This window comes from Tupaia chinensis, unplaced genomic scaffold, assembly GCF_000334495.1.
Source record: "Tupaia chinensis unplaced genomic scaffold, TupChi_1.0 Scaffold000516_1, whole genome shotgun sequence".
Lineage (NCBI taxonomy): Eukaryota > Metazoa > Chordata > Mammalia > Scandentia > Tupaiidae > Tupaia > Tupaia belangeri.
Window position 1 is genome coordinate 527,645 of NW_006160029.1, and position 22,131 is coordinate 549,775.

Genomic DNA, 22,131 nt, shown 5'->3' on the forward strand with positions numbered 1-22,131 from the left:
TAGATCTTTGGGATATTAATAGAGTCAACATAATTCTTCAGTTAAATTAGGGAAACAATGGGTTAAACAAAAGTTAAAGTGCTTTCTTTACTCATCAACATCTCTGCATCCCTAATATAATAAAATATACTATAATATACACTGCAAATCACCAAATAATATACTAAATAAGTGTTCTGAAAATTCATTTGAAAACCAACGTCCTTTTTTATGCAAAACACATTGAGGTAATAATGTCTTATAAAATCTACTTTAGAAAATGTTGCCCTGAGTCTCATAACTAATTCCATTTCTCGTGACTGAAAGAAAGAGAAGAAAATTTTATTTTCTAACTAGATTTATTTACTTATTTATCTTGGTCAACTGTCTTCTTTTACAATTGACAAACAAAAAGTATATAATTAATTATGTCCAACATGTTTTAAAATATGTATATATTATAAAATGGCTAAACTGACCTAATAACAAACAGATATGTGTATATATATACACACACACACACACACACACACATACATGTATATATAAAATATCAAAGCAAGTCTTTACATATTTAGAAGGACTGAAATCACACCAAGTTATTTTCTAATCACAATAGCATGAAATTGGAAATCAGAAACAAGAAAAATCTTGGAAAGTTCACAAATAAGTGGAAACTGAACAAAATGCTCTAAACAAGCAATGGGTTCACAGGATAAATAAAAAGGAATATAAAAGATATCTGGAGACAAAGAAATATAGAAGTGTAGTACACTAAAACTTATGGAATGCAACAAAGATGCTTATAGCAACAGACACTTAAATCAAAACAGATAAAAGATCTCAAGTAAACAAAATGACATTGCATCTCAAGGAACTAGAAAGACAAGTTAAGCCCAACATTAGCAGAAGGAAGAAAATGAAGATCAGAGCAGAAATAAATGCAATAGATACCAGGGGAAAGAAATCAACAAATTTAGGTGTTTTTTTTTAAATAAAGATAAACAAAATTGACAAATCCTTAGCTGTGCTAACTATGGAATAAAAAGAGAAGATTCAAATAAATAAATCATAAATAAAAGTGGAAATGTTACAACAGATACTACAGAAATACAAGTAACCCTAAAAAATTACCATGAACAATTATATGCCCCCTCAAAAATATAATAATCTTGAAGATATGGATGAATTCCTGGATGCATATTACCAAAACAGGATTAAAAAGAGAAAATCAGCACCAACCAACAAGGAATAGAGATTGGATCAGTCATAAAAAGTATTCCATCAAAGAAAAGCCCAGAACCGATGGTTTCACAACTTAGTTTTGCCAAATATTTTAAGGACAGATACCAATTCTTCTCAAATTCTTTCCAAAAGTTGAAAAAGAATAAAGACTTCTAAAATCATTTTATGAGGTCAGCATTAACCTAATGACAAAACTAGATAAGAACACTATAAAAACATAAATTACAATCTACTAAACCTGATGAACACACATGCAAAATCCTTAACAAAATATTAGCAAACCAAATTCAATAACACATTAAAATAATCATTCACCATGATCAAGTGGGATTTATCTCTGGTGTACAAGGATAGTTCAATAAATATAATTCAATAAATATGATTCACCATATTAACAAAGGAAATATTAAATATCATATGATCATCTCAATAGAAGCAGTAAAAGCATGTTACAAAATTCAATACCCAATCATGATTAAAAACTCTCAATAGAATATGTGCAGAAAGAATGTACCTCAACACAATAAAAGCCATACACGACAAACGTGTAGTTAACATCATACTTAATGGTGAAAAGTTGAAAGCTTTTCCTCTAAGATCAGGGACAAGATAAGGATGCTCACTTTTACTATTTCTTTTCAACATAGTTCTAGAAGTCCTAATAGAGCTATTAATCAAGAGGAAAAAAAAGGGGAGGGGCCATGCTAGTAAAAAACAAAGACATGAAATGATCTGTTTGCAGGACCAACAGTTGGCATAATGGCGATGTCGCTGGACTCCCATGTAGTTGACTATGGTTCGAGTCCAGGAGCCGGTGGCTTAAACTCACACCAGGTGTATGTGTATGCATGCCCAAGATCCCAAGAGGAGAATGGAGGAGAAGGGACTGCAGTGTGGCCATCCGCCTGGGGAGTGATTTCTCTCTTTCTGTCTCTCTGTCTCTCTCTGCTTTTCTGGCAAGCACACGTGCCCTATAGCAAAAACCTCTTAGAAAGAAAGAGAGAGAGAGAGGGAGAGAGAGAGAGAGAAGGAAGGAAGGAAGGAAGGAAGGAAGGAAGGAAGGAAGGAAGGAAGAAAGGAAGGAAGGAAGGAAGGAAAAGGAAGGGAAGGGAAGGGAAGGAAGGGAAGGAAGGGAAGGAAGGGAAGCAAGGAAAGGAAGGAAAGGAAAGAAAGGAAGGAAAGGAAGGAAAGGAAAGAAAGGAAAGAAGGAAGAATGAATGAATCTGTTTGCTGGTAACATGATCTCATACATAAAAAATCCTGTAGACTCCACCAAAAAACTGTTAAAACTAGTAAGTAATTCAGTAAAGGTATAAAATCAATACAAAAATCAGTAGTGTTTCTAATCACACTAATAATCTATTCAAAAAAATTAGGAAAACGATCCTATTTATACAATAGCAGAAAAAAATTCAAAATACCTAGGTGTAAATTTAACTAAGAAGGTGAAAGACCTGTATCCTGAAAACTGTAAAACACTAATGAAAGAAACTCAAGAAAGCACAAATAAAAAGATATCTCTTGCTTAAAGGCTGGAAGAATTAATATTGTCCATACTACTCAAAGTGATCTACAGAGTCAATGCAATCTCTATCAAAATCCCAATGTCTTTTTTCTTAAAAATAAAGAAAAACAATCCTTAAATCTGTATCGAACCAAAAAAGCCCCCAAATAGTCAAAAATATCTTAAGCAAAAAGAATAAAGCCAGAAACATTAAACTACCTGACTTCAAAATATATTATCTAACAATTGTGGTCAAAACAGCACAACACTGGAATAAAAACCAAAATTCACCAACCAATAGAACAATATAGAAAACCCAGAAGTAAATCCATGTATTTATGGTAAACTAATTTTGGACCAAGTTGTCAAGAGCATGCAATAGGGAAAAACAATCTATTCAATAAATGCTGTGGGGAAAACTGGTTATCCACAAGCAGAAGAATGAAATTAGACTCTTAACATTAATCCTGCAAAAAAAATCAACTCAAAATGAAGATTTAAAAGGTTTACACCTAATAGTGTAAAACTACTACAAGAAACAGAGGAAAATCTTCACTATATTAGTAGTGGTAAGTAATTGTTTTTGTATAGAACCTCTAAAAGTAAGGCAACAAAAGCAAAAATAGACAAATGAGATAACATCAAACCAAAAAGGTACAGCAGAACAAAAGAAGCAATTGATAAAGTAAAAAGACAACCTACAGATTAGGGAAAAAATACCTGAAAACTATATATCTAGGGACCAGAAGTTAGCGTAATCACTTTGTCGCTGGACTCCCACGTAGTCAACCGCGGTTCGCGTCCCGGACCCGGTGGCTTAAAACTCACGCTGGGCGCGTGTGCGTGTGTGCCCAAGATCCCAAGAGGAGAGTGGAGGAGAAGGGACTGCAACGTGGCCATCCCCCCTGGGAGGTGATTTCTCACTTTCTGTCTGTCTCTCTCTGTCTGGCAAGTGCATGCTCCCTATAGCAAAAACCTCTAAAAAATTTTAAAAAAATAAACTATATATCTAGTAAGGTGTTACTATCTCTAAGAATATAAGTAACTCAAACTACTAAATGTCAACAAAATAGAACAAACATACAAACAAACGAAAACTACTTAAAAATGAGCAAAGGATCTGAACAGACATTTCACAAAAGACACAAATGGTCAACAGGTTCATGAAAAAAATGTCACCTTTAATCATTAGGGACATGCAGACTAAAACCACAATGAGGTATCACCTCACGCTTGTTAAAATGGCTTTAAGGGAATCAGCAGTTAGTGTAATGGCTATGTCGCTGGACTCCCACGTAGTCGACCGCGGTTCGTGTCCCGGACCTGGTGGCTTAAAACTCACACCGGGCACGTGTGCGTACGTGCCCAAGATCCCGAGAGGAGAATGGAGGAGAAGGGATTGCAGCGTGACCATCCCCCCTGGGGGGTGATTTCTCGCTTTTTGTCTCTATGTCTCTCTCTGTCTGGCGAGCGCACGTGCCCTACAGTGAAAATCTCTCCAAAAAAAAAAAAAAAAGGCTTAAAAAAAAAGATGAAAGAAATGTGGATATTAAGAGAGTATACAGTTTTCATTCATTATAAAAAAGGTAAATCAAACACAGTTTTTATTTCTAACAATCAAGTAGTTCACTAACAGTTTTTAAAAGTATACTGGGGCCAGCAGGTGGAGTGGTGGTTAAGGCACTGGATTCCCACATGGCTGACCATGGTTTGAGTTTGGGACCTAGCAGTTTGTTTTATCTCTTTCTTTATGTTTCTCTCTGGTCAAGCTGAAAAATAATAACAAGAAGACACCAGCAGTTAGCATAATGGCTATGTCGCTGGGCTCCGATGTAGTCGACCACGGTTCAAGTCCTGGACCCAGTGGCTTGAACTCACACTGGGCACGTGTGCGTGTGTGCCCAAGATCCTGAGAGGAGAATGGAGGAGAAGGAATTGTGGCATGACCATCCCCCCTGGGGGGTGATTTCTCATTTTCTGTCTCTCTGCCTCTATCTGTCTTCCTGGCAAGCGCACCCAACCCATTGAAAAAAAATCTCAAAAACAAAATAAATAAATAAAATAACAACAATAAAATTAAATGAATAACTTTTAAAAATATTTTGCCATAGGATGCATACATTCACCAGAAAGAGAGACAGGCAGAGAGAGTGAGAGGGTAAGTGAGAAATCACCTCCCAGGGAATGGCCATGCCACAGGCATGCACACATGCCCAAATGACTTTCAAGCCACCAGTTCCAGAACTTGAACTGCAAGTCAGCCATGAGTCCAGCAATGTAACCACTACACAATCTGCTAACCCCTAAATGAATAATTCTTTGAAAAAAAAAAAAAAGAACTATAATTCAGAAGGTGGCATGATGGTTAAAGTGCTGGATTCCCACATAGCTAATTGTGGTTCGAGTCCTGACCCCAGCAGCTTGAAAATCACAACAGATGAATAGATAAATGATTGTTAAAAAGCATACTTCAGAATTTGAAAATTGATAATATATGAGATTACCTATTTTTTTAAAAGAGGTTTTTGCCGTGGAATGCATGCATTTGCTGGAGAGAAAGACAGAAACAGTGAGAGGGAAAGTGAGAAATCACCCCCCACAGGGATGACCATGCCTCAATCCCTTCTTCTCCATTCTCCTCCTGGGATCTTGGGCACATGCACACACATGAGCCTGGCATAATTTTCAAGCCACTGGGTCCAGGACTCAAACTATGGTCAGCCATTTGGGAGTTTAGCAACATAACATACACCATTTGCTAACCCCAAGATTACCTATTTTATCTCCATATGTAAAAGTAATACATTATTTAAAGCTTATTTTTTTCCTATCTAAACTAATAGTGGGACACAATCTAATTATAACTTTTCCCAACACACTCACAATATCACACATAAAACAGAATGAGCAGTCTTTAAAAATTGTATTTATGGGACTTTTTTCTTTTTTCTATAGAGCACATGTGCTCCCTGGATGGGGAGGGGGGTGGTGCTGGGGAGGGAGTGAAAAAGTACTCCACCAGGGTATGGCCACACAACAATCCCTTCTCCTCCATTCTCCCCTGAGGATTTTGGACATGCACACACATGCCCAGAGCGTTCTTCAAGCCACTGGGTCTGGGGGCTCAAACTATGCAGTCAACCATATGGGATCCAACTGTCTTAATCACCATGCCATCTGCTGGCCCATAAGACATTTTAATGAGGTGAGGTGCTGATCATCTTCAGCAGGTCCTCCAGATTCACTATCTTTTTCTACCCTGCTCAGAGCTCAGGTAGGCCAACCTCTTACGTTAACTGCATCAAGTCACTCCCTTATATGCTGGTTTACTGTTTGAGTAAACTAATGGCAAGCACAGGCAGGAATTGAAGAGCAAAAGTTCAGGGAAGAAAGAGTCAAAGTATTTATTCTCCTTCAAAGTTAATACAGATTGGCTACAACTTTCTAACTGAAGGTCATGTAGCCTATCAATTGACCTTCCACTGGACTCCTCCCTTTTCTTTTCAGGCTTAGAGATGCCTCTCTATACTATTCCTCATACAACATGGATCAAAATATAATGTAAGCAATGTATGTAACTTCAATTTTTCTAAGCAACACTGTTTAAAAAGCAGATAAATGTAATTTTAATATATTTCATTCAATATATGTCTAAAACATTATCATTTCAATATAAAAAATTAAATGAATAACTTTTAAAAATATTTTGCCATAGGATGCATACATTCACCAGAAAGAGAGACAGGCAGAGAGAGTGAGAGGGTAAGTGAGAAATCACCTCCCAGGGAATGGCCATGCCACAGGCATGCACACATGCCCAAATGACTTTCAAGCCACCAGTTCCAGAACTTGAACTGCAAGTCAGCCATGAGTCCAGCAATGTAACCACTACACAATCTGCTAACCCCTAAATGAATAATTCTTTGAAAAAAAAAAAAAAGAACTATAATTCAGAAGGTGGCATGATGGTTAAAGTGCTGGATTCCCACATAGCTAATTGTGGTTCGAGTCCTGACCCCAGCAGCTTGAAAATCACAACAGATGAATAGATAAATGATTGTTAAAAAGCATACTTCAGAATTTGAAAATTGATAATATATGAGATTACCTATTTTTTTAAAAGAGGTTTTTGCCGTGGAATGCATGCATTTGCTGGAGAGAAAGACAGAAACAGTGAGAGGGAAAGTGAGAAATCACCCCCCACAGGGATGACCATGCCTCAATCCCTTCTTCTCCATTCTCCTCCTGGGATCTTGGGCACATGCACACACATGAGCCTGGCATAATTTTCAAGCCACTGGGTCCAGGACTCAAACTATGGTCAGCCATTTGGGAGTTTAGCAACATAACATACACCATTTGCTAACCCCAAGATTACCTATTTTATCTCCATATGTAAAAGTAATACATTATTTAAAGCTTATTTTTTTCCTATCTAAACTAATAGTGGGACACAATCTAATTATAACTTTTCCCAACACACTCACAATATCACACATAAAACAGAATGAGCAGTCTTTAAAAATTGTATTTATGGGACTTTTTTCTTTTTTCTATAGAGCACATGTGCTCCCTGGATGGGGAGGGGGGTGGTGCTGGGGAGGGAGTGAAAAAGTACTCCACCAGGGTATGGCCACACAACAATCCCTTCTCCTCCATTCTCCCCTGAGGATTTTGGACATGCACACACATGCCCAGAGCGTTCTTCAAGCCACTGGGTCTGGGGGCTCAAACTATGCAGTCAACCATATGGGATCCAACTGTCTTAATCACCATGCCATCTGCTGGCCCATAAGACATTTTAATGAGGTGAGGTGCTGATCATCTTCAGCAGGTCCTCCAGATTCACTATCTTTTTCTACCCTGCTCAGAGCTCAGGTAGGCCAACCTCTTACGTTAACTGCATCAAGTCACTCCCTTATATGCTGGTTTACTGTTTGAGTAAACTAATGGCAAGCACAGGCAGGAATTGAAGAGCAAAAGTTCAGGGAAGAAAGAGTCAAAGTATTTATTCTCCTTCAAAGTTAATACAGATTGGCTACAACTTTCTAACTGAAGGTCATGTAGCCTATCAATTGACCTTCCACTGGACTCCTCCCTTTTCTTTTCAGGCTTAGAGATGCCTCTCTATACTATTCCTCATACAACATTGATCAAAATATAATGTAAGCAATGTATGTAACTTCAATTTTTCTAAGCAACACTGTTTAAAAAGCAGATAAATGTAATTTTAATATATTTCATTCAATATATGTCTAAAACATTATCATTTCAATATAATCAGTATAAAAATGATTAAGATCTGTTTTCTTCTGTTTTAACACTTAGAAATCCGCTGTCTATATTAACTTCCAGCATACCTCCATTCAAACTAGTCACATTTTAAGTCTGCAATACTTATTTTCCCTCCTTCAGAGTTTCCCTCATCCTCCCCATATCTTGTAGGTAGGCTTTTCATAAATTCTCCTTAAATTATCCGCATGGCTATGTCATCTATTTCCCACCTGAATGAAAGCGATAATAAACATTGGGGTAATGCTCGATACAATGCTAAAAAAAAGTAGTATGTGAAATTGTACAATTACAGTATTATCTACATGAAAAATACACATAAAAGAAACTGAACGAAAATATCACAAATGTTAACCTAAAATGATGGCATTTTGAGTGATTTTTTTTATACTGACTGTACTTACTGTACTCTTCAAACTGCATTAAATTCATAAAAAATAATTTAAAGTATCGAAACAAAAAATGCAATATAATACTTAGCCAAACTGATAAACTAAATATAACCAACAGAGATAGACTATTTGTTTTCATTTACTTACAATAAAACCCACCCCAAAAAGGCCTATAGAAAGGAAACTGAAATAAATCAAATATAGAGTCATGGCATAAACTGTCAAATAAGCTGAAAATACTATCACTTACAGCAAATCTATACATTCCTCATCAAGGGGAATCAAAACCTACAGAGATCAGAGTATGCTTCTAACACAAAGGGTTTTCAAAATTCAGTTCTCTTTTATCACAATATAGGTAAGAAGAGTCAGATAAAGACATATGGCACAATTCAATAAATGTACTAAAATTAGTAACCAAACATACTACTGGTTTCAAATGTTAACTTTTCTAGATTCTAACTTAATCTACATGGTAGTGAATTCCAGAAGTCTGTGCCAGGCAAAACAAAGAACATGGAAGTGAAGAAAGAACAGTTAAATTGTAGGCTGATTCTGCCTCTTTTCCTTCATTCTTTATCTTCTCTGTTACCAGGGAAACAAGGCTCATTCAGGATTTGGAAAGGATGGCATAAAGTATAGAATTCTACATAACAACTTCATTCTCTTTTTTTTTTTAGAATTATTTATTTTTAAAATTCCATTTATTAGTATTTTTTTTTAAATTTTATCAGACAGAGACAGAGAGAGAAAGGAAAATTGAGAAAGCAAGCCACAGTTCAAGGACTCAAACTGCAGTTAGCCATGTGGGAATCCAGTACTTTTTTTTCTTTTGAGAGGTTTTTTGCTATAGGGCACGTGCGCTCACCAGAAAGACAGAGACAGAGAGACAGAAAGCAAAATATCACCCCCGAGGGGGGATGGCCATGCCTCAATCCCTTCTCCTCCATTCTCCTCTCAGGATCTTGGGCACACACCCACAAGCGCCTGGCTTGAGTTTAAGCCACCAGGTCCAGGACTTCAACCGTGGTTGATTACATGGGAGTCCAGCAACATAGCCATTACACCAACTGCTGATCCTGGGAATTTAGCACCTTTAACCATCATTCCACCTGCTGGCCCCAACAACTTCATTCTTTAACTATTGTACTTAGCCTTGCCACTCTACCCACTCTTACAATAGACCTTCCCTAAAATCTGTTAGAAATATTCCAGCATTCTTTTGTTTCCTAGATAGCCTCTCCAAACTCCCTGTCATATTGTAATAAAAAAGTTGAAAATAATCAAATATCTAATAATAGATTAAAAGGAAAATAATCATCCATTGGATGGATTACTGTGCAACCATTAAAAATAATGTTATAGGGCTGACCTTGTATTACAACAGTTAAGTGATGTGCACATGGCTGACCTCGGTTCAAGTCCTAGCCACAGCATATTCAAAAACATGCTGGGCACATGTGCGTGCATACCCAAACTCTTGACAGGATGGAGAAATGGAGAAAGAAGCATTGCAGCACAACCATGTCTCATTAAGAAGTGCTTTCTTTCTTTCTCTCTCTCTTTCTCTCCCTCACTCTCTCTGGCAAGCATATATGCACACTGGCAATTAAAATAATAACGTTATAAAATCATTTCATATAGACTGAAGGGAATGCATTTAATGTCACTGAATTGTACACTTAAAATGGTTAAACTGGTAAATTTCTGTAGCAGATACTTTCAAAATAAGAGATATATCATAATTCAGGAAAATGTTCACAATGTATTGAGTTTTATTTCTTTTTTTAAAGGGAGATTTTTGCCATAGCACACATATTATCGCTGGGGAGACAGAGACAGAGAGAGGGAAAATGAGAAATCACTCCCTGGGGGGTAGGTGGGGATGGCCACACTGTGGTTGACTATGTGGAATCCCGGCGACATAACCATTACGCCATTACTGCTGGTCCTGAGTTTTCTTTTTAACGCGAAAGCATTATAGTATAAAGAAACAATGGGTACAAATGATTAAACAATGAGAATCAATGACCACCTTAGTTCACTGTATAAAATCTACAAAAACTCAGAGAAAAAAATAAAAATCTCTTATATCATCCAGATATAATCACTATATATTCTTAAAATGGAATGATGATTAGATACAGAGACGGTTCTATTAATCTCAGCTTCAGTATCAATTCCCTAATTATCTCTTCAACAGACAATAATGTCCAATCCACTATCTTCTCATCAACACATTTCATCAATAGTTCAAATATCTTCTTTCCCTTACCTTTTATCTGTTCATCTTAATATAAACAGCTAGAATGTACTGAGTGCTTACTATGTGCCTGACACTATCACTCATTTTGTAATATTATCTTATTTAATCATTGCAAATATCCTATAAGGTAGTGTCTTAGTCTATTGTGTGTTGCTAACAAAAATACCTGAGGCAATTTATAAAGAACAGAAGTGTGTTTGGTTTACAATCCTGGTGGCTGGGAAGTCTTAAGGGGGCAGGGCCAGCATCAGACCCACCTCTTGTGCTACATAACAACACAGCCAGCAGCAGCAGAATGGCAGGGTACATGAAAAAAGAGAGCCCTAGGGGCAGCCATCTTCCTTTTATAATAACCCACTCTCGCAGAAATGAACCCCTTCTCATGATAGCTAGAATTTACTCTGTCTCATTAGACAGTAATAATCCATTCATGAGGGTAAGGCCTCCATGATCCAAACACTACCCACTAGGCTTCACTTCTTAAGAGATCTCACCACCTCCCTAAATCATTATACTGGAGACCAAATTCTAAAACATAGGCTTTTGAAGGATAAACTATGATCTAACCAGGGCAGGTAGGTACCAATATTTTTTCTAATTCTACATCTGATGAAACTGAGGCTTTGAGAAATTAGTCACTTTTCTAAAAAATCACTTAACTAGAGAAGAGTATAATCAGGATTCAGATCCAGGCCCAGCTAACTCCAAAGTCCATAATCTTTACTCTATAACACTTCTCATTTTTGTATAGGTCCAATGAAAAGTTTTACCACATAAAATCAAACCTAAATTTGATTACAAATTTTCAGATTCATTAAACAATCCTGTTAATCAGCTCCCAAATCCTGTGTCTCAGTGCCAATAAACTGATAAACAAGACTGACTATTCAACTCATCTTACATCAAATCATTTAAAATTAGTAAATTACTTTACAAACTTCAAATAAGAGTAAAAAGGATAGCTTACAAATACTTACCAAAAACTGCGAAATGTACTCCCAATTCATTTAATATAGGAATCATATGTTTTCCTTTTGTTATTGTACTTAAAACTGAAGGATTTAAGCAGTCACCACTAAAAATCAAAAGTGGATTCAGGAAACTGAACTTTTTCACAGCTGTTGCAAATCTAAACAAATGATTTTAGGTGTTGTAATTTTATGCCCTTATTAAAAAATAAAGAAAATATTTTAATATCAATGCGAGAATCTTTCTCTTAAAATTAGAATAAAAACTAAAGTTAAGTATAAAAACAAATGTCTTAAATCAATCATATTTTCCATTTAAATATAAAATGTATTACACCACAGAAGATGTCTACAAATCACCATTTGAAATTGTTTAAAACACTTTAATGAGTATAGAAAAATTCAAACTATATTACTAATATACTAATCCTTTTTCAAAATGTATTCTAGTCATGGAAACTTTGGAGAAGCTCTCTCGAACCTCTGTTTTATATGTGTTGTTTCTTAACACATATAATAGCCTTTCTCGACCAAATCCTGGAAAGCCTCACATGTTCCCTGACTCAGTTTGAAGCTTTTTTAACTCCATGGAGAATATCTTAATACCCTCATGATAACTCAATAATGGCATTTAATCTATTTATATATCTTCCCCCATCTCTAAGACGGTTGCGTTTCTGAGGACAAATATTTTTGGGTTAACCATCTTTAAATTCCTAGTGCTTTTAAATATGTGGAATGCCTAGCATTCAGTAGTTACCCAATAAACATATCCTGAATTTATATTTCTGTGTCACAAAACTTACCCATTCACATTTTCAACTATAGCCTATATTTTTATATGATTCACAAATTAAAGTCTCGATTTACCAAAATATTTAATAAATGCCAACTCTCTGCTATAAAAATGTAAAAGGAATACTATCTAAACTTGAGCTTAAAAAATCTAGTTAGAGAATGGAGCCAGCAGGTGGCATAGAGGTTATCCCACATCTGGCAGAGCACTTTGAGCTTTGGATAACAGCAGCTTGAAAATCAGACTGGGTACATATGTGTGTATGCCTAACTAAAATCATAGAGAAGGGATTGCAGTGGGGCCATCCCTTGGGTGTGGAAGATGATTTCTCACTATCCCTCTCAGAGTCTGTCTCTGTTTCTCTGGTAAGCACATGAGCCCCTATAGGAAAAAAGTAAACTATTAATATAGTTAGGGCCTAAGTAGGACTTTGGGTTTCAGTTAGACTGCAGGAATTGTGGCAGATCACATTTCCACTTTAAAAACAAACAAACAAAAATTTAATACATGGGAGAACTAAGGAAGTAAAAAGACTTAATTACCAAAAAAATAGAAAACCCTTCTGAGGTAGTAATCTATCACTGGCTGTTTTCCTGTCTCTGGGGATATTTGTCAATTAAGAGAGCATAAGATTGACCTTGATACACAGAAACTTTTCTAGGGAAAAAAAAAAAGCAATTTTTTAAATTTTTGGGTGGTCAGGGAGAGCTGATATAATATTTGGAAATTTCAGGAGTCTTAGGTGTATAGCTAATTTATCACAATGAATTTGCTACATTCTGGTGTTACCTGGAAGAGTTGAACACTTCTATAAGATAGAATGCGGGAGCTGTCAGGTGGCATAGTGGTTAAGGCACTGGACACTTACATGGTCAACCGTGGTTCAAGTTCCAGAACTAGCAGCTTACTTTCTCACTTTCCCTCTTTCACTCTCTGTCTCTCTCTGATCAAATTCAAAAATAATAATCTGGTCAAATTCAAAAATAATAATAATAATAAATAAAATTAAATAAATAATTCTAAAAAAAAAAAGAATATAATTTCCTGTAGCATCATGGTAGATAGGACATTAAATCCTAAAGGAACAAGTGTTATCAAATCTGTAAACAGTTCTGGGTGAGAGGCCAAACTACAAAGTTCCAAAAGAACACTGAATCTTCTAGTCTTCCAAGGTTTATGATATAAAGACCCAGCAATTCTCAATCAAAAGTCCAGAAAGGATAAGTTTAAGAAATAAGCAAGAACCAAAGGCACAATTAATTTTGCTAAAATTTAAAGTGACTTAGCTGATATGACTGACATGATAAGCCCTCATTTTATCTGTATGATAAAGGAAAAGGAAATCCATTTCCAGAAGAAAGAACCATCTAGAGGTTTTATGGTTGCTTTACAGATAATGTCTAGCATGAACTAAAAAAGTACTAGACATGTAAAAAGAGAAAAATGCATATCTAATAATCAAGAACAACAACAACAAAAAGACACCCATGGACAATCCAGATGTTGGAGCTTTCAAATAAGACCTTAAAAATAACTTAGGCAGATCAACAGTTGGCATAATGGCTATGTCCTTGGAGTCCCATGTAGTCGACTATGGTTCAAGTCCCAGACCAGGTAGCTTAAACTCATGCCAGGCGCATGTATTACAAAATTAATATAAGAAAATGGTAGACTTTATGGCAAGAAGCATTACTAGAAGCATTATGACATGTAAAAAATCTGTACTTTTTAGTGACTAAAGGTTGATTCAACAGAAAGATATAAAATTCTTTCAATTTCAGGAATGTGAATACAGTACCATATTTTAAAAATTAAAATACATTAAAACCACATAGGGTCTATTCCAGGAATGTAAGAATGATTTAATACTCAAAAATAAATATAATTTTATAACTTTAATACAATAAAGGATAAAAATCATGACTTTCTGCAATGATCTAAAATGATAAAGACATATGATAAATTTCAGTACCTATTCATTATTTAAAATAAATAAATAAAAAACAGTATCAGCACACTAAGGAGTAACAGGGCTTGGGATAGAAAATCTTTTGAGTAGAAAGTCACCATATACATTTCCATATAAAATTTATATGAAAATAGAAAATTCCCAGAATAGACAAGTAAATAAAGGGCAACAAGAAAACTGGAAGACTTACATGGTTAGGCATTAAGACTTATTATAAAGGTACAATCATTAAGATGGTATAGTATTAAGATCAACAGAAGAGAACAGAGTCCAGAAATAGACACATATATACAGTTACTTGATTTATTGGAAAGGTGCCTGTGTAATTCAGTATGGAAATAGACAGCCTTTTCAAATATGAATATAATTATAAATAATATGAATCATACAAGGAGAAGAAGTTAACCCCTCAACTATATACAAAAATATAACTACCTCAACCATATACAAAAATTAATTCAAGCTGCATCACAGATTTAATATAAAAACAAAAGGAAAAAATTATTTTATAAAAATTATAAAATACCTTCATAACCTTGGGGCAAAAATTTAAGCAATCCATAAAAGGTACAAACCACAAAAGAAAATACTGATAAACTGAACTTCATTTAAATTAGGAACTGACGGCCAGTTAGCAGTGCAGTGGTAACATAATACTTCATGATCCTGAAGTCACATAGGTAGACTGGGTTCACATCCAAGGTCTCCCTGTACACTAGGTATGTGTGTGTATGCCTGTGACCCTGACTGGCTGAGGCTGGGGTAACTGACAGCATGAAGACTCTGATGATGGTTCCCTTACTTCTCTCATTCCCTCTCTCCCTTGTTCTCTGTCTCTCTCTTTCATGGAAGAAATAATAAAGAGACTTTAAAAAGAAAATGAATTACTATTAATTGAAATACATTATTAAAAGAGTAAAAAGGCAAGTATTGAGTAAAGAATATATCAAAAATATATAATCAACAATGAAATCACACCCCAAAATATTAAGAACTCTTGTTTTTTAAGATTTATTTATTTATTCATTCATTCATTCATTTTAATTTGACCAGAGAGAGACACGGAGAGAGAGAGAGGAAATTGAGAAAGCAAGCCACCAGGTCCAGGACTTGAACCGTGGTAGGCCATGTGGGAGTGTCCAGTGCCTTAACCATCATGCCACCTGCTGGTCCCCAATATTAAGAACTCTTAAAAATTAAAAAAAAATAGACACTCTACTTTGAAAATAGGTTGTAAAAAACCCTTTAATTAAAGAACAAACCCAACTGGCCAAAAAAATTAAGAAAAATGCTCAACATAATTGCTCAGTAGAAAATGCAAATTAAGCCCACAACAGTATATCAGTACACACCCACCAGAATGGAAAAATTAAATAGAGAATACCAAATGGCAAGAATGTGGAGCAATTAAAATTCTGATACTTTGCTGACAGAAACATAAACTGGTAAAATAATCTGTAAAAAATGTTTGGCAGTATCTACTAAAGAAATACAGATGCCTATATTTGACACAAAAATTTCAATCCTGGGCTCACACCCTCACGGTTACTTATGTCCACCAAAAAACTTATAGAAGAACGTTGAGAGCAGTGCTTTCTTAATAGCAAACCTTGGGAACAATCTGAATGTCCTTTAACAGAAGAATACATAAATTATGGTGTATTCATACATTAAAAAACAACTCTTGCCATAAAAATATAACAGATTATTGATACATGCAATGATATGGATGAATCTCAAAATAAATAATTTGAGCAAAAGAAGCCAAACACAAAAGAGTAAATGCTATATAATCTATAGTGATAAATAAAAGAATAGCAGTATTCACTGGGGAAGGGCATAAGTCATGTAGTATGCTGGAGACACTTCGTATTTTGATATAGATGATGATTACATTCTTAAAAAATTATTAAGCTCCTTTTTTTGCACTATAGCATGTTTAATTAATGCCTCACTTTAAAAAATGAAAGACAAATGAAAATACATGTGCACCATACAAGACAGTAAAAAACATATGTGAATATGAAAATTTAACAATATAGGATTGTAGAGGACTCTCAGAACAGTTGTATCTAAGATGGAAAGTAAAAGCCACATGATTTGATCTGAGACTCTAGATAGGAACCAAACAAGCAAAAAGGAGTAAGCATATGAGCAAAACTATAGAGAAAAAAAAAAAAAGGCATATGTAATTTTTTAAAGAATTATTTTATTTAACTTTATTTATTTATTTATTTATTTATTTTAATTTGACCAGAGAGGGACAAGTGAGAGAGAGAGAAAGTGAGAAACCGAGCCTCCAGGTATGAGACTCAAACCATGGTCAGTCATGTGAGAGTCCAAAATCCTTAACCAACATGCCACCTGCTGACCCAGACATATGTAAGGATTGATGAGTAGTCCAGCTAAAATAGGGATCAGCAGTTAGCATAATGGCTATGTCGCTGGACTCCCACATAGTCGACCGCGGTTGGCGTCCCGGACCTGGTGGCTTAAAACTCACGCCGGGCACGTGTGCATGCGTGCCCAAGATCCCAAGAGGAGAATGGAGGAGAAGGGATTGCGGCATGGCCATCCCCCCTGGGAGGTGATTTCTTGCTTTCTGTCTCTCTGTCTCCTCTGTCTGTCTAGCGAGCGCACGCACCCTATAGTGAAAACCTCTCTAAAAAAAAAAAAAGAAAAAAAAGTCCAGCTAAAATAGTATAGATCAGCATTTCTATATTTTTTAAGATTTATTTTTATTTGTTATTATTATTATTAAAATTTTACTAGAGAGAGAGAAAGGAAAACTAAGAAAGCAAGCCACCAGGTCTGTGACTCTAACTGCGGTTGGCCATGTGGGAGTCCAGCACCGTAACCACCATGCCACCTGCTGGCCCTTAGATCAGCATTTCTGAAAGTACATCTTTGGATCAGCAGCATCAGTATCACCTAGAAACTTAATATAAATTCACATTCTCAGGCCCTATCTCAGACCTACAGAATTAAAACTCTAGGGAGAGGCACAGAAATCTGTTTTAACCAGCCTCCCAAGTGATGCTGATGCATGAAAAAAAATTTTTAAGAATTATTTTTTGTTTAATTTTATTTATTCATTCATTTATTTTAATTTGACTAGACACACACACACACAGAGAGAGAGAGAGAGAGAGGGAAAGTGAGAAAGCAAGCTGCCAAGTTTGGGACTCAAACCGTGGTCAGCCAAGTGGGAGTGTCCAGCACCTTATCCACCCTGCCACCTGCTGGTCCCGATGCATGCAAAATTTAAGAACAAGTTTATAAAGAAGTTGAAAAAAGGAAACTCTATAAAAGTAGAAAAATTTTACTCTTTTAAAAGACCATAAAAATTTATTTGGGATAAAATCAATATATTTAATGAGAGATAAAAGTTGTAACAAAGTGCTGTTCCAGGGAGAAATTTGATGAGTTTGATTTTAAACACAGAATATACCTTCAGAGACAGATCTAAGTGGGCTTTCTCAACAAACAGATCAAAATGTAAGACTGAAAAAGAGGTAAGGGCTAGATTATAGTTTTAGGAATAGAATATATAAAGTAGTAAACTCCAAAAGATTGTATAAATTGCTATACACTACTAGGTCTGAGGTAAATAAAAATGAGTAGAAATAGATCCTATCATTTATTGTTTGCAATCTATTATTTTATTATATATATTGTCATTTGCAATCTAGTTTGGAGGTCCTCAAACTTATTAGTCTCGCAAAACTCCTTTTTTATTCCTTAAAAAAACTGATGCCTTCTAGAAGATTTTTATATGGGTCACATTATTTTATCATATTAGAAATTAAAACTAAGAAATTTATATGCCTATTAATAACAAATATATTATGGGGTCAGCAGGTGACATAGTAGTTAAGGTGCTGGACTCCTACATGGCTGGCCACAGTACAAACCCTGAACCTGGCGGCTTGAAAATCATGTTGGGCATGTGCATGTGCATGTGCATGCCCAAAATCCCCTAAGGAGAGAGGAAAGAAGGGATTGCATCATGGCCATCTCCCCAGGGTATGATTTCTCACTTTCCTTCTCACTGTCTCTTTCTCTCTGTCTCTCTCCAGCAACTGCACGTGCCCTATTGCAAAAATATGGGGAAAATAATAATAAATATATGACATATATTTGTATGAACACTTTTAAAAAGGAGAGAAGAGAGGACTTCTGCAAATCTCATTCCTAGGTCACTTTGATTGATGCATATGAAGAAAATCTTGTCTTGCACAGGTAGGTAACTAGAAAAGTATTTCAATAAACTTTTCAGACCATTGTGCGTATTTTTCTTCAATACTACACCAGAATTCAACCAGAGATAGCTTTTTAATGATTCATTTCAACCTGATATCTCAAACCATATCAATTCACTTGTCTCATGAGAAAATGGGAGTGAACAAGGCAAATAACATCTATTAAGACTGTAATGAAAATACTTTGGTGTTTGAGGATATCACAGAGCTTCCTACGATTTCTAAGTGGATTACACTTTGAAAACTGCCAATTTAGATTTACAATCTAGGTGACAGCTCAAATCTCAAAAGTAAACAAGAACATGCCCTATCTAATCAGTTTCTAATCATCCTTCAACTCAGCTTAAATATTCTCCAGAGAAACATTCTCTGAACCCTCTCAAACTAACAGGTACCCTGTTAAGCATTCTCATCACACTTACCAGTTGATCATTTTGCTTCTGTTTACAAGATTTTTTCCCCCTTTGGTTTGCCTAATGCTAATACATATGTTCTACAAAGGTGGAGACCATTGGGATCATGACAAGTTTTGTTCATATTAACAGTTCTATCTCCAGTATCCCTCACTCTCTCTAAGATCTATTCTCAATATAGAAAGCAGATTTATCTTTTGAAAATCTAAGTTGGTTTCTATCATTCCTCTGATCAAACTTCGCAGTGGCTCCCCACTCATTCAAAGTAAAATTATCTTTTGAAAATCTAAATTGGTTTCGATCATTCCTCTGATCAAACTTCGCAGTGGTTCCCCACTCATTCAAGGTAAAATTATCAACAAGCCTACACAGTTTGCATGATGATTTTTTTCTCTCTCTCTCTGATCTTTTACCAATATTCACATCACTTACTCTGTGCCAGCTACTAGAGCTTCCTAATGTTCATGGAACCCACTTAAAGCCCATTCCCACCTTAGGAAATTCAATTTCCTCGGCCTGAAACATTTCCCTCATAGATAGCCAAGTATTTCACACTACCTCACTTCACTCCAGTCTCTCTTCAAGTAACACTGGATCAGTGAGGTCTTACCTAAATAACCTTTTTAAAAATAGCAATCATCCCCTCCCTCAATTCTCCACACTTCTTATTCTTCTTGTCCTGCATTATTATTCTCTACAGCATTTATTACCATGTGATATATTATGTATTTTCTTCCTTATAGCCTCCTTCCCCACCTAAACCACAGGCTGTATAAAGCAGGGATTTTTTTTCCTCCCGTTCCTTGCTATATCCTTGTTGCCAAGAACAGTGCCTGGCACTGTAAGTTCAATAATGTACACATATTTGTTGAACTCTATGTACCAGGTACACTATACCTGAGAAACAGTATGCTCTCAATGGATTTTTGTTAAATTGAATGAATTGTGAATGAATCTCTGCTTCAATATATAAAGAAGTCAGCATGGGGACTGAAGACTAAACTTGAGAATCTACTAATATTTAAAGAATAGAATTATCATTATAGCTTAGAGTTAAGAAAAGGAAATCTCTTGGTCAAATTCAAAAATGGTCAAGAGTTGTCATTGGGACCAGTAGTTAGTGCAATGGCTATGTCACTGGACTCCCATGTAGTTGACTGCAGTTTGAGTCCCAGACCTGGTGGCTTAAACTAATGCTAGGCGTGTGTGCATGTCTGCCCAAGATCCTGAGAGGAGAGTGGAAGAGAAGGGATTGCTATGTGGCTATCTTCCCTGAGGGGTGATTTCTCGCTTTCTGTCTCTCTGTCTCTCTCTGTCTTTCTGGCAAGTGCACGTGCCCTATAGCAAAAATCTCTCTCAAAAAAAAAAGTTGTCATCAATCTAAATAAACACTAATTATTTCATCAACTTCTTTGCTAAGAAGTACAATTAGAAACAGAAATATTCTCAGAAATGCCAACTACAAAACAGTATTCCACAATGAACTCAGGTTTTCATCAACAGAGTAGTTCAGCAATAAGATGAAAACTTTCATTGTCCCTTCAAAGGCCAGTCACTAACGTGTTCTATTCACTGATACCTTTTGATATACTCTCTGAGTTTTACACCTCTGACCTTCAAAGACACTGCCACTCCATAATCACTTGAGCTTTGTCCAAGAAGTTGGCATTTTCATTTATACATGACTAGTTCGTATACGACTACGCCTGAATAAGAAGCATGGATGAAATCTCACAATACAACCACCAAAAGCTTTTGTTGAACTACACGACCCATACAAAAATGCATTTTCCAATACCACTATGCTATCCAACACATACTATTTTTCATTCCTCAAAAGTCAATCTGGAACCAGTTACTGTCTCTCATAATTTTTTTTTTAAGCAAACTGTGGCTTTTCCTTGGGCTTCTACAAAGTTTAAAAGCATGCTAGAAAATCGATGACATCCAGGAATCCACATTTGAAAGGGATTGAACTGTGTCACCCAAAAAGATAGTACATTGAAAATTCTAACCTCCAACCTATGAATACAACCTTATTTAGAAATATGGTCTTTGCAGATGTAATCAAGTTAAGATGAGGTCATTAGGGTAAACCCTAATTCAATGACTAGTGTCCTTACAACATATGGGAAATCTGGGCCCAGAGACACACAGAGAGAATGCCATGTGAAGACAGAACCAGAGACTGGAGTAATACATCTATAAGCCAAGGAATATCAAGGACAGCAGGCTTTCACAAAAGCTCAGCGAAGAGCATTCAAGAGATTCTTCCTGGGACTCCTTGAAGGAGTCAACCCTGCCAACACCTTGATTTCAGACTTCTAGCTCCACAACTGCAAGTGAATAAATATCCATGGTTTTAAGCCACCCAATTTGTGGAAGCAGGGGAGTAACAGTGGAGAAGCCTGACAAAGGTCTTTATCAACAGTCATTAAGTCGTGTCAATAATGGTTACCTCTGAAAAAAATCTGATGCAAATGGCACTTCACTTCTACAACCTTCCTCCCAAAAAAATCATCAGAAAAAATCCCAAGTAAAGAACATCTGCAAAATATGTGACCAGTACTTCTCAAAACTGTCAAGGTCATTAAAAACAAAGTAAATCTAGAGAAACTGTCACAAAAGAAGCCTAAAGAGTCAGCAACACCAAATGTAATCTAGTATCCTGCATAGGATCCTCAGATAGAAAAAGGACATTTGGTAAAAACTAAAGAAATCTGAATCAAGTATGGATACTAGTTAATAATAATTAAGAATCAACTTTGGCCTATTAATTGTAAGAAATAATACCATAGTATTGTAAGAGGTAAATAATAGGTGTAATATGCAAACTCTTTGTACTATCTTGGTAATTTTTTTGTAAATCTGAAACAACTTGAATAAAGCTGATTAAAACAAATGAATAACTAAGAATCAATAAAATTCAGTTTGCCACCACTGCCATAGATTACAATTCAATAAAAGTCACCATTCAGAGTCAATCTAGTCTGGTTCAGATTGTACTGGCCATTTCCCATACTCATCCATTCGAAAAGTGTTTTC

General features: G+C 35.8%; 1 protein-coding gene across 1 annotated transcript in view; it reads right to left on the reverse strand.

The window, feature by feature from the left end:
* Positions 1-22,131, reverse strand: part of LOC102467945 (mannosylglucosyl-3-phosphoglycerate phosphatase) — a 44,273-nt gene that overhangs the window by 19,999 nt on the left and 2,143 nt on the right. Inside the window, exon 2 of the mRNA XM_027775063.1 lies at positions 11,656-11,807. Within this exon, the coding sequence (XP_027630864.1) occupies positions 11,656-11,807 (152 nt within the window). The remainder of the gene's footprint in view (positions 1-11,655; positions 11,808-22,131) is intronic.